The sequence below is a fragment of the Vollenhovia emeryi genome, unplaced genomic scaffold (genome assembly GCF_000949405.1).
Source record: "Vollenhovia emeryi isolate VEMERY1.0 unplaced genomic scaffold, V.emery_V1.0 DF939157.1, whole genome shotgun sequence".
Taxonomy (NCBI): domain Eukaryota; kingdom Metazoa; phylum Arthropoda; class Insecta; order Hymenoptera; family Formicidae; genus Vollenhovia; species Vollenhovia emeryi.
In genome coordinates, this window is record NW_011967209.1 from 75,600 (window position 1) to 89,030 (window position 13,431).

Sequence of the window (13,431 nt, forward strand, 5' to 3'; positions counted from 1 at the left end):
AATTGTACACTTAATTACCGAAAAGAATTTTCAGATGTCAAAATCAACAGATGAGAATCATTCGTAGAGCCCGGATGCCATCGCGCTCGTTGAATCTCCGTGGTCGTCCCGAAGTCGCCGAAATTGTGATTCCTGTAATCAGAAAAGGCATCAGGTAACGGGACGCAATCCAATTCGCGAGACATAAAATCCACTTCGATTATCTTGCTAAATTTGCAAATTGTATATTAAGTCATAACTTCATAAAACAGAAGCAATAATTAAAGTTAAACCAAAAATACGCGTATATTTGGAATCTCTTGAGCACACGCAAAATTCGATCATTATTTGTAAGTAACTGAACGATCACTCAAGATACAAACAAATTAAATTTTATATCTGTAACGTATAATGCGCAGCAACTACACTGTATTTCTATACAATTAAAAAAAAAACCTTAAAGAACACATGTTGATTATAATTCCTTGTGCAAGATTAATAGAAACAATAGCGACGTGAATGAAGTTCCACGAATGTGAGACATTGATCCAAGCCTGGACCTCGCGCCTAAGCAAGGAGAGGCGCGTTCGGCCGCGCGGATGAGCATTAATGGCTTTATAATCTAATGAATTTTTAGGTTGAGCGTCGGGAAGGACGAGCGGAAAATCCAGATAGGTTTTTCCCCAGAATTTATCGCCGAGAAAGAAAAGATGGGAGAAATGGTCAGGACGGGGGGGGGGGAGCGGCGCTCGTCGCTTATCTCCCGTTTGTCGACGCCTTCCGACCGATGACCAACAAACCAAGAGTCAAAGTTACAAATTTATCCGCGTGAAGATAACAATGATTACTTATTTGACTCGGAGGAAATATATTCAAATCTCGAACACAAATCCCGTTCTCTTCGTATCTCTGCTTTCCGCTTCGTTCTTAAAGAATCTTTCCGGAACTATTTTTACAGATTGTCTTTATATTAATGTTTCGCAAAGCCTCTTTTATGATAGATGCTAAAATGTTAATACTTTCAAATCTATGAAAATAAAAATGTTTTTACTGCAATATTTTTAATGTTTTTACTGTTTTTTAAATGTTTTTACTGCATCTTCGCAGTCTGGATAATTTTCTAGATTGAGTGGCCGTCCGAGTCTTCCTTAGGAAGACAACGACGCTTTGTTTAGTTCTAATCCCGATGCGCGGAGTTTATAATAGTTTGCGCTCTACGTGAACGTTGTTATTTAATTCGCCTATTTACGGAAAAAAGTTACGAAATTCGTCTCGGAATCTTAAATGAGGGCGGGACGAAGCGGCGGCCGCGGCAGAAACGGCCAGTGACTTAAACGCAATAACGAGTAATACGCAGGGAAGTTCCTGGAATAAAATGATACGACACCGTGTAAGATCTACTTTGAAGTCAGGTCCGTGCCGTTCTTTGTACAAATTGCGAGAAAAGCGCAGCGCAAAAAGCCCGTCCACCGCCACCGGGGTTAATACGTTTACGTAGGAAAATTATTTTTAATTTTTCTAGACGTGCCTCGGACGAGGAAGAGAGAGAGAGAGAAAGATAGACAGAGGTGAGGTCGGGACATGAGGGTGTGGCAGAATGCGCGGCACTGCCGTGTAAGAATTTCTTAATTAGATTCGAGCAGCTGCGCGGCCTTTCGTTCTTTTGTTTTTCGACGAAAAATTTCCGGTAAATCGCGATGGCGATGCCCGGATCCGGCCACGCTTGCGACAAGGAATTCGCGCTTTATTAAACGTTTTAATCGACTCCAGATTTTAAGCCCCGCATATTGCTTCGATATCGTTCCAATTATACCAGCATTCACATATTAAAATAAATGATATTTATTTATTTTCATTTCAAATCTATTATTCTCATGCTGCGGTTTGTGGGTCGACTTATTTTATTTATTAATCATTCTTTTTAACCAATGTCAAGTCGAGCAAAGATCTGAAGATTGGTATCTCTTCTACCTGAATCAAGTACTTCGAATACGGTATCAATCTTTAGTGACTAGATATGTTTTCCGTTGTTCCTCACAACTTGTGAACAGATGCCAAAGCGATATTACAGAAAACGGCGCGAATTGACGTGATAACTTGATTTTATACATTTTCATTCGTGACAATTTCCAATATGACCATTTTATTTAATATAAATGATCAGCAAATGGATATTTATGGTGCGCTCTCTTCAAATCTTTTTTCGGTGCCAGCGCCAACGAATATCGACTACACAATGGGGGCTGCGAGCGCGCCCTTAAATGCGTTGGTCCTGTTGCCATTCATTTTATTTAGGAATATTCAACGCCATCGAACGCGGAGCATCTCCGCGGGCCACCATCGCAGTAATCAAGACAGCTTAATACCTATCAGAATACGCGCGCGGGCGCGCCTGGCCACGCGCGCGAAAGGGTAGGCATAAATTCTGATAATTCCGAAATTGTGACAGAACGAAGAAAAATTCTCGGGAGAGGTCGCGGTGAAAAGTGCGAATAAATCGTTGCGTATGCCTTTGTCAACGAAACGGTGGCGAGTCGGGCGGACACAGGAGGGTTGGAGAGCCGCGAGGGTGAGAGTCACCACCAACCACCACCACCACCGTCACCGCCGCCGCCGCCGCCGCCGCCGCCGCCACCGCCGCCACCGCCATGTCTGGCCCTTTTTTTCACCCTGTGTCCCTGGTCCTCTTCACTCCTCTATCTCCTCTACGTCCTGCCTCTATCTCTCTCCCGTCCCCACCCTCCCGTTCTCTTTACCGGTGCGTGCGTACATTTTTATCAATTATTAAGAACTCCTGGCGCTTGTGCTGGTGGTGGCCGTGTCGCCGTTCTGCGCGGGACGTATGTACTAACGGGGGGGGTGTATATCCCGGAGAACGTTGTGTGCCGGTGATACCCGATGCCCACTGTCTTTTTCTCTCCGGCCAGCGGGGCCTTTTGCTCGCTTTTTCTGGCATGCCGCGGACATTAATAACGGCCACGGGCTAACCACCGCCGTCAACCCCCTCGGCCAACGTTACCGTGTCCAGCCGCGGAAAGTGCGAGAGTAATAATAAAATATACGAAATGTAGGCGAGAGAGCATCGCCGCGCGCGGAGCGCGCGAGCGGACGGCGGCCGCGCCGAGGCCGACAAAACAAACGTCGCGACGTTACGGTGTACCTTTCATTGTCCGCGAAGGTACGCGGATCTCCTCGCGTTATAATAATTTAGAGCGACGCGCTGCGGAGCCCCGGCGCTGCCAGGGGCCCTGATTTTAGCTTAATAGAACGGCCGCCGGGGCCGATTCGGCCGGCTTGCCAGCGCGTTTGCCACCGCGTTTGTTTCTCGCGAGATTGTCATTATTTTCGCGCACCGGAATTTCAACCCGCACCCCCCCACGCCGCAAAATTATTTGTGTCGAAGCTGGACGCGGTGTAGGGACGAATTTTGGCGATTCGAGATCGATGTGTCGTGTGAAACATTATTTTCGACAATGAAGATTTGCGGGCTCTCTTGAATGTCACTCGAATTACTAATAAGCAAAGGCCATCAGAGCCAAATGGCGTGGATTATAATTTCCGACACAGTTGCTTGCGCTTAACTTTGCGAACACGACGTATATTACACGGAAAGAATTTTTTCCTCAAATTTACCCTGAAAATTATGTAATCGCGGGACAACATTGCATTTTGAAGGACTTTATGAGTTTTTTTTTGAAATTTTACCATACATTTTGCTAATAATTATGCTTAGTATACATTTTATTAGTAGGATGTATGGTAAAATTTCAAAAAATTCTTATAAAATTCTTCGGAATGCCACGTTGTCCCACGATTACAAAAAAATTTATCCTCAGGATAAATTTTAGGGAAAATTCTCTCCGCGTATAATTTAACTTTCCTCCAACTCGAATAAGTTTAGTCCCGTTTTGTTCGATTGATAAAAAAAAAGAGGAAAAAGGACTGAGATTCTTCATTTAAAGCGTCATCCGAGGACGTACTTTAGTGGGGACTTTTAAACCCATTTACATCTCGTTCCAGGCAAAATCTCGACAGTGTTCGGTAATCTTTGATCGCGCGCCGATGCTGTAACGGGCTGCCACATGGCTTTTACGTTCGGCGCGCGCGCGCGCCCTTTATAGCGATCGTGCGCTCGGAACCCCTTGCGGGGACAACGTTCAGCCGCTTAATTCTGGCCGGCGAGCAGAGCCCGTAACGGCGTAATATCGTTCAGTAACTCGGAATACTTTTATTACGGCCACGCGGAAGCGCGGCGCGTGAGGAAGGGGGCGGCTAAGACTGAGGGGTAGGTCGACGGCGGGGGGTTGGCGCGAGCTTCCGGGCCTGCCGGGCCGTGCTCACGATATAACGAGGGCCATTATGATAAGCGGATGCATAGATTAGACATTACTCGTTAACCCGCCTGCTTGTGACGCAAGGACATACAGCCACGCGCTATCAAAGGAGCCCGATGGGAAACTGACGACCGACCCGTGGGATCCTAATTGCGGCTTGTCGTAGAATTGATTGCTCGATATTTTTTTAATAATATATTAGGCGCACAAATGAATAATCCAAATTTTTCAGCTATATTTAAGATTTCTTTTAAAAGAAAGTAAAACAAATTTGTCGATCAAAGTATTCGCCGTTGCTTTCTATAACTTTAAGCCATCTGTCAGGTAGTTGATGAATTCCATCTCGGGAACATGTTGTGTCTTTGGATACGATAAAGTCGTCGAGCCATTTTCGGATCTCATCCACTGATTTGAAGCGCGTATCGGACAAGGCACGTTGCATCGACCGGAACAAGTGGTAATCGAAAAATCGCGAGAACTTTTTCTTCGTCGGTCGTAGCGCTTCGAGCCTTAATAGTTTTCGAAAGAACTCGTGAGAAAGAACTTCTGTCTTATAAGACACAAAAAGTTTTGAACAGTTCCGGCAGTTCTGTTGAGAGTTCACGGTAGCCCCCGCAGAGTTCTATCGAAATTCCTAATGGCAAAAGTATGTGACTAAAGTGGAAAAAGTTACGGGCGATTTTAGGTGTCACTTTCTGTCTTATAAGACACAAAAAATGTTTTGAAGAGTTCCGGCAGTTCTGTTGTGAGTTCCCGGTAGCCCCCGCGGAGTTCTATCGAAAATCCTAATGGCAAACTATCGATTGAGTCTACTTAGAAGTCGATCACATCAGCCGCTATTGAGACCCAATAACATAAGGGCCTCTCAATTCGCGGACTCGAAACGTTCAATGCTTTACTCGCTACGATGACAACACAGTGGGAGATCACAGCATTGTAATTAACCTGGACCAACCATTCCAGCTCATCGGTACTCGGCTACCCCGGCAGCCGCGTAACACAACGGAAGTTCGAGTTCTCCCGTGCCGAAAGGGGGACGGGGGACGCCCCCGTTCGTCCGGGGGTGCGGGGGGCGGCCCATAAAATCGGGATGTTGCGCAAAATATAACGACCGACGTTCTCCTGGCGCTGGCTGACGCTCCCGTCGTAATTCATCCCGACTCTCGCTTGCCTTCGCCTTCCCGACGACACCTGCGTCGGCAACTAAGCCCGTTAATTCTCGACGCCGCGGCGTCGTCTCAGGCAAGCGTCGCGCGTCTCCCGTCGCCGCTTCCTGCTATCGGCTCACGCCTGGTACCCCCGGGCTGGCTTCTCCCGGTCGCCCGTGTCCCGACACGTCCCGGTTCTCGATCTTCGCCGGCACTTACCCCCGTAGGTAGCGCGCCGTATTCGCCCCGATGACGAGGGTGTCGAGCCTCGTTGAGTATTTCGTGGCGGTACACACGTCGACGTATCGCACTCGGCGCGGGATAATTAGGCAATGTGTAATAAGCGCGAGTCATAAATATCGTTTGAAAGCAGTTAGTCGAGACAGAAACAGAGAGAGAGAGAGAGAGAGAGGGAGGGAGGGGGGGGGGTGCAGTGTGTGTGAAAAAGCAATTGGAGAAGTTTGGTTATTGCAATGCAGTTGGCAGTTTAATATCAATCTAAAGATTCTGTATACCCGCAGGCAGAATTTAAAGAAAAACACGATGATCTTTGTTACAAAGAGTTAGGTGTTGCGCATTGGCGTGCGATCAATTATATTTAGAAATGAGGCGATATAAATGCGATGTAACATTTCTCCTCAGATAAAAACTGAGGGGATCAATCCTTCATGACTCGACGAGATTGTTCAGCCCCGCTAATTATTTTCCCTTAATAATTACACTTCTATCTTCAATGCCGATCTTGGAGAATTCCCCGTTTCGCATTAATCTAAAATAAAACTTCACGGGGCGTAATGGATTAACAAGCTCGCGGGCGGTATTTTATTTTATTATTTTTTTTTTCAGGCCGAGGAGGAATCAGATCGCGATATCGACTTTGTGTCACGCGAGCGCGTGTCTCTGGACGTGAAACGCGCCGCTAGAAACGAGGCGGGCGTAGATGAGCGACGGGGGCCACAACGGAAAACGGCAAACAAAGGATACTCCGAGTGCGGAGAGTGCGAGGAACAGGAGTGCCCGGGCATCCCCGGATCGTGCTCGTGGCTGGCACACGTACCGTTGTAATTAAAAGAACCGACAGATGTGTCTTTCTCTCTCTCTTTCGCCGTCGGCTTTTATTTCGTTACGAGACGACGACGGCGAAGCCTGCAACGACGACGATGACGACGACGACGGGGGGCGACGGCGACGACGACGACGACGATGATGGCTGAAACACGGCTCGCGTATTTAAATTCTCTGCGACGCGACGCTCGAAATTCTTTGATTAGACGAAGGTAGGAACGTTGGCAAACGAATGCATAAGTTCGCCAAGTGTGTGGACACTTGATGTCGCGATAATTGAGCAAATTGGGATTGAATATCTTCTCTACGTGAATATGTGACGAGATGGTCTCCACATATTTCGGAGGAAAACCGCGTACAGATGTAAAAAAAATTCCGCCGACTTTAATTGTACTTTTACGTCTTTAAACAGACAAATTATCTTTATTGTCGATGTAGAATATTTCCGAAAGCTGTAGCTTTATCCGGATTTGCGACTACTGTGCTTTAACAGTAGTTACATTTCTTATTTGCAATTGAAATCGTAAATAGGATTAAAAATTAAAACCGAGATTAGACAATGTTGAAGATCCGTGCATCTAGTTAACATTGACGATTGATTCTCCAGCAAAAAAAAAATTGTATTGATGTCCTACGAAGGTGGGAGGAGCTATTTCCGCGATGAAGCATGTGAAGACGCGGCAGATAAATGAATATTTTCATTCATATCGCGAACAAATACCGCCCGATTGTGTGTAAGCGCGGCGCCACGAGCTTTTTAATTCCGCGCGACCTCCCATAATTCAACTCTTTCGTTAACGCTGATTCGACGAGAAATATCGTTCGGCCGGCAATAAAGTTTCAGGCCGCGGCGGCCTGATAAAGCGCGACACACGTAAACCGTAAAACGGCTTATACGCTTTTTCCTCGGTGTGCCGACATTTTTCAAAAGGCGCGGATATCATCGGGGACCATCTAAATCATCCCCGCGTGCGAATACAGCGCGACCCTATGCTCGGCCTCCGCAAACAACCCCCTCCCGCCCCTCGCCCTGCGGGATCCCTCACTCACTCGCCCGAGTACGACCGGTGCCGGTGCCGGCAAGCCGGTGATTTTCGTTAGTGCTTGCTCATCGAAAAAAGTAAAAAAAAAAAAGAACAAAGATAGATTCGAAGTGGGGGATGCGCGAAGGACGTGGATGTCGCGTGTTGGAGACGCAGGGCTCTCTCCCTCTCTCTCTCTCTCATTCTCACACACATACATACACATCCACTTTCTCTCTCTTGCCTCTTCTCTTTTTCGCCCCGCGCGATCACGCGTGTGCGCGTACGTGTGTCCGCGTAGCACCACCGCGTGTGGTCGTCCGAGATTAGCCTCGGGTTTATATCGGGATTACATATGTAAAACCATTAGGTTAAATCATTTTTTAAATAAACGCGCGTGGCCCCCTCCCCGTCCCGCGGCCGGCGGTCCGGGTCAGATAGCAGAACGATCCTCGCGCGCGATGGGGAGGGGGTGGAGGAGGGAGAGGAGGAGGAGGAGGAGGAGGAGGAGGAGGGAGGGGTGAGATTCAACCCGTGGGTGAAATATTCCGTAGCACGTTCAACATATGCTCGAGGAGCTCAAGCGCGCCGATTGACCGTTTCTGCGCAGCGCGCGCCCGCCCGCGAAAATTCCACGTTTGGAAATAAATGTGCTTGCACGCGTGACAGATTAGCCCGCGAGCTTTATGGCGCCTCATAAATTTGTCTTCTTTATTGTTTGTCTTTCAGCCCGAAGCGTTACAAACGAACGTCCGAATGCGCGCGTCCAATATCGCGCATTTCTTTCGACGTTCCCATTTCGCTTGTTAAACGATTAGGACAATCGCGCGGGCTTCAATCGGCCGGTTTCAACTCCGAATGTAGGCCAGTCTGACAGTTTAACTAATAATAATAAAAATAAAACAGCGATTGTTCCGCCTCGATACATTTAAACTATTAGATACCCTAGGCGAGGTAATATTTTTCCCAATAAATTGCTTTCATTAGAATTGGCCAGTTGTGTCGATTATTAATTTCCTACATTGGTCTAGTATTCACTGGCGACAATAAGTCTTCATTCTTGACATTTCAATTTTGTTAAACACTTTGAAATACTCCGTGTGTATAAAGTTGCAATTTCAGATTTCGCAGCGCGCTTGACACCGTCTGACAACGGGTTTCTTCACTTACAACTAGCCGGTCTGGTACGACATGTGGTTAATCTACTTGCATTTAAGTCTGATTATCCGTGCCTTTATCTACTGGCTTATTAGATTTATTTAAGCCCAACCATTATTTATTATGCAATTTTTTTGAAATAACCAAATGATGTTTAATGTAGAGAAATCACATTTTAGAATTATATTTAATTTTTAGATAAGTACGACCGTGTCCGTTCGAAGTGCAGCATAAAACTGAATATTTTTCGGCCGCGGTGAAATCGCAATCTGGCAGTTACATCGTGCAAACAGTGACTCGCGATACGATGGTTTTTAATATAAATTTTGAGGAATGCGTGGTCATGTGTGGAAGATATAAACTACCGTCGCCGGCGTGTACACGTTCGCGCTCTTTCGCCGCCATAAACATTACGCGCGCATCACGCCCAGACAAATATTTCTTCCACTCCGAACGCAATGTTCTGCATTTTTTGTTCGATCTGGGAAAAAAAATATATAAATTCAATTCACCGCGCGTACATATTACGCGGAGCGATACCGCGCGGGGCCTGCGATTTTATCGCGTGTTAAATGCCGACGTGTCGTAAAGATGATCGGCGCAATAAATCTCAAGTGTGAAACGCGGGTCGATGCCTCATCGCCTGTCACGTGCGATGATTTCTTTCCAAAAACCTTAACATCCCGCCAGTCTAGAAGCGGCGAAAGTAATCGAGCATTTCATTAACTCCTTAGCTACCCGAGTCGAAATTTTGACCCTATGTCGAACCTCTAATTCTATTATGCAGTAGGACCTAAGACAGTAAAAGAGGTCGAACTGCAAGTACAAAATTTACTCCATTTTCTGATAACTGATAGTTTCGGAAATTTCTACTTTTGCCCATTAAAGTAGGTCCTTTTAAGTAAGAGCTAAAGTACAATTTTAGAATTAAAGATTCAAGGGTGGAGTAAAAAAATATAACGTCATCAAAGCAGGTGATTGCTGGTCTATGTAGGTGTACAGGTCAGCTAAGTAGGTGTAAATTATCCTTAAAAGTGTCAAAGTAGTACCAAAATTTCGACTCGGGTAATCGGCTGCACTGCAATTTCGTTGAAACCCGATAACAAGAGAGATTCTAATGACTATCGTCTCACTATGAGTCGCGCAATACATCCGCGTATAATAACACCCCACATTTTTCCAGATGATAATCGCGTCCGCCATGAAAGCCCTTTAATTAGGTCATTAGTCGGGGAAGAGCTTGTAGTATAATTACACGTGTCCATTATCTACTTTCCGCTTCTTGCCGCAGGCGTTACGGCGATTCGCCTGTTTCGCGGAGCTGAGAATCTGGGAGCTCGCAGATGAAGAGCCGGCATTAGGGGTTTACGAGGCGAACACTCGGAGGGTGGTTCGGCGAGACGTTCGCGGTGTCGGCGAGTGGATTGGGTAAAGGTCGGCAGGGGTGGCGAGGGGGGTGGTTATAAGAGGTGAGAATTATTCATAAACGTAGGCTGACTTTTCGTGGCGGAAGAGAGAGAAAGAGAGGGAGAGGGGGAGGGAGAGAGAGAGAGAAAGAGAGAGGAAAGGCGCGAGTGGGAGGGAAGAAACGGCGTAGATCTCTCCCGTTCCGTTCCCGGAGTAGCTGAAATCTACCGAATATTAAGGCAGGTGAAGGGTGACGGGGAGAGGAGGGCAGGGCGAGGTCCTCCAGGCCGCATAATAAACACATAACGGTAATCCTTAAAACAATAATTAGCTGCGCGGGCCAACCAAGAGGCGACGATCTTACGGCGCCGCGCGGAATGGCGCCGCGTTCGCAATTCGTTGTCGAATTAATACCGGGGGCTCGCGACAGAGTGTAGCGCTACTCACCCACACCGTGACCGCATTATGCGCTAGGAATTGTACTTACTTCCTATGGCGATTATCCGCGGGGAGTGTTCGCCGCCGCCTCGGGGGAGGAGAGCGAACCGGTATATCGCGGCTAAACTGTTGTTATTTATTGCTTTACGTCTAACGCACCCGTAGTCGACTTTCAACGGCATTGGTATCTCGCGACAGAGTACCATGATTAGTTCACGTTACAAGATTGTGCCATTACACCGTACAAAAGTGGACCGCTAAGATCAAAAAGATCAAAAAGGCCTCTTTTATCGATAAAAGCGCTTCTACAAGTGGCTTGTAGCCAATCAGTGGATTATCACTGATTGACTTTTAGAGAGTAGTTTTGTATCGATACTTTAAAGCCAGAAAGGAGCCTTCATAATTACTAGCACTATCAGAATCGTTAGATGTCAGTAGATAAAGATTGGTCAGATATAAAGCTAATTGCAAGTAGATTACTACCGGATATGTCAGACCGAGAGATGCTACGTAGAAAAAGACTACGATGGTCAGGCAATATGATTTATGTTGCATATGTATTGTGCGTACTAGATTGACTCTAACAAATTTACAGAAATAATTTCTCTGCACTCTTATTTGATAGAAACCGCGCGCATTTACTCTCTAAAAGTCAATCAGTGTATCATCACTGAAAACAGTGAATAGTCACAGTGAATAGTCACTGATTGGCAGTTACAGGCAACTGAAAATCGCAGTGGTATACTTGCAACTGTAAACCAGTGACTACTCACTGTTTCCAGTGACGATCCACTGATTGACTTTTAGAGAGTGCCTAGAACACAAAGCATTTTAATCTGACGAGACGAGAACGTCGCGTTTACATTTCGCGCGTCTCTCCTCTCGGTGGTGAAACTGCTAGATTCTTGATCCTCAGGGGCGCTGAGAACACCCGAGGAGGACGAAAAAGTCTCCCAAAGGTGAGAGAGAGCTGCGCGGGTCGGTCGGGGGAGGGTAAAAAGGAGCTCGGGGACGAAGTGGGGCGAGACCGAAGGGGTGCCGCGAGGTGGTAATAGTTTTAATCCGGTGTCTTGAAGTCAGGATTTGGCGGCGCGGCAGTTAGTGGCTGCCAGTAAGTCCAGGCGAACCCACTTCGCGCTCTGATATCATAATCCGAATAATCACTATTATTGCCGCCATTTGCTTAATCCGAGGCCCGTTTCCCCCTGCCCCGCCGCCCGGTCGGCAAGCTGCGGGACCTGTTATTCGGTTTCAGGCCGAGGACGACGAGGGCGACGTTCTTATCGAAAGTTACCTTCTGCATCTTTAAGTCTCGCTTCAATTATTCCGACGCTCTGGAACGGGTACGACATGAGCCAAGTCTGCGATCTTCGGAAATGGCTGGACAAATATCTGTCTGTTCGCGAAAACGATTTTGCTTGTTACAACCAGTGGACCTGCTTTATTTAGCGATATAATAATTTACCAGCTCCTGTCGAACATTTCTAGAATCGAGCATCTCTTAATGCCTAAATAATACGAAATGAAATCATGTTCATCACAATGTCGCGCAAAAACCGAGAATATGGTACGTTCTCGCGATACAAATAACTTTCGAAGTACGAACAGTACGCTCTTCCTATGGCTCACAATTTTTGACGTTCTCTAATACGGGAGATATTTTCCTGGCCCGGTCTGATCCTCGTATCGAGTCATCTGAAATCGCGAGACGATTCGCTCGAAGTTTCAGGCCATTGGCGAGGCCACGCCGCTGAGTCTACCGGAAGTTTCGCCGGCAATAACGCATAAACTTCATTTAGCCTTATTTAAGCTGACTGGAAGGTGGCAGACATTAAATCCCCGAGATTCGTTCTAATGGCCGCGACTCGGAAGCCCGCGATCTTTCGCGAGGAGCGCGCGCACAATGCGCGCACCGCGCGCGTCCTTAATAAATTCGCTCGAACCCGAGCAGGCCGGGCGAAATCGCCTAAGTGAAACGACGAAAAAACTTTAGCGCAAACTGCCGCTCTTAATCTGGACAGTTTGTTTAGCGGCGGTCGGTTGTTCCTCCCTGCCTCGCCCGCCTCTTTCTCGCGTTGCCCTCGCGCGCTCCCTTTCCCTCTCGAGAAATAAGCGGTTCGTTCGCTTCCGGAAAAAGTTCGGAATTACGAATTAGCAGGAAGTCGGGGAAGGTACCCGGCATTTATTCTGAATTCAGCTTATTATGAAATTATAATGCGTGGGACGACTTAAAACGAGCCGGTTACCCCTTTCGCGTTTATTCCGCCGGCGGATTAAGAGTCATCGTATTTCGCTATTAATTACGCTTAATTTAAAGGCGAGTTTTCAGATTTAGGCGATACCCAGCTTCATCCCGAAATATAAGTTTCGTATTACGATACTCTAAAAGACCACGGAAAATTTCTCTTGCTCGAAACCATCGACATTTATTTCAGATACATGTGTATAAAAGTAGCACACTTAGACTTGCAGTGTATACTGTTCTGAATCTAATACCAGAAAATATTCATTGTTTAAAAGTTGTTTTCTATACAGAAGCAGTGGACGCTCTAGTAAACAACTTTTAAAAAAATAGAAACTTTCCAGGTGTTAGATTTAATACAGTATAACGATTGGGAGCGTGGCTAATAATTTTGTCTAAGGCTGTATTTTGAAATCGCCTAGTCCTTTTGAATTTCATGAATATGAATCTGTATAAAAGTAGTACACTTAGACTTACAGTGTATACTGTTCTGAATCTAATACCAGAAGATTTTCATTGTATTAAAAGTTGTTTTCTGTACAGAAGCAATGGACGCTCTAGTAAACAATTTTAAAAAAATAGAAACTTTCCAGGTGTTAGATTCAATACAGTATTACGATTGGGAGCGTGGCTAATAA

The 13,431-nt window shown here is 46.3% G+C and overlaps 1 protein-coding gene across 1 annotated transcript in view; it reads right to left on the reverse strand.

Annotated features, from left to right (window-relative positions):
• The window catches only part of LOC105564943 (nuclear pore complex protein Nup88), a 75,652-nt gene that overhangs the window by 5,973 nt on the left and 56,248 nt on the right, over window positions 1-13,431 (reverse strand). The window contains exon 3 of the mRNA XM_012017729.1: window positions 19-132. Coding sequence (XP_011873119.1) covers window positions 19-132 — 114 coding nt within the window. The remainder of the gene's footprint in view (window positions 1-18; window positions 133-13,431) is intronic.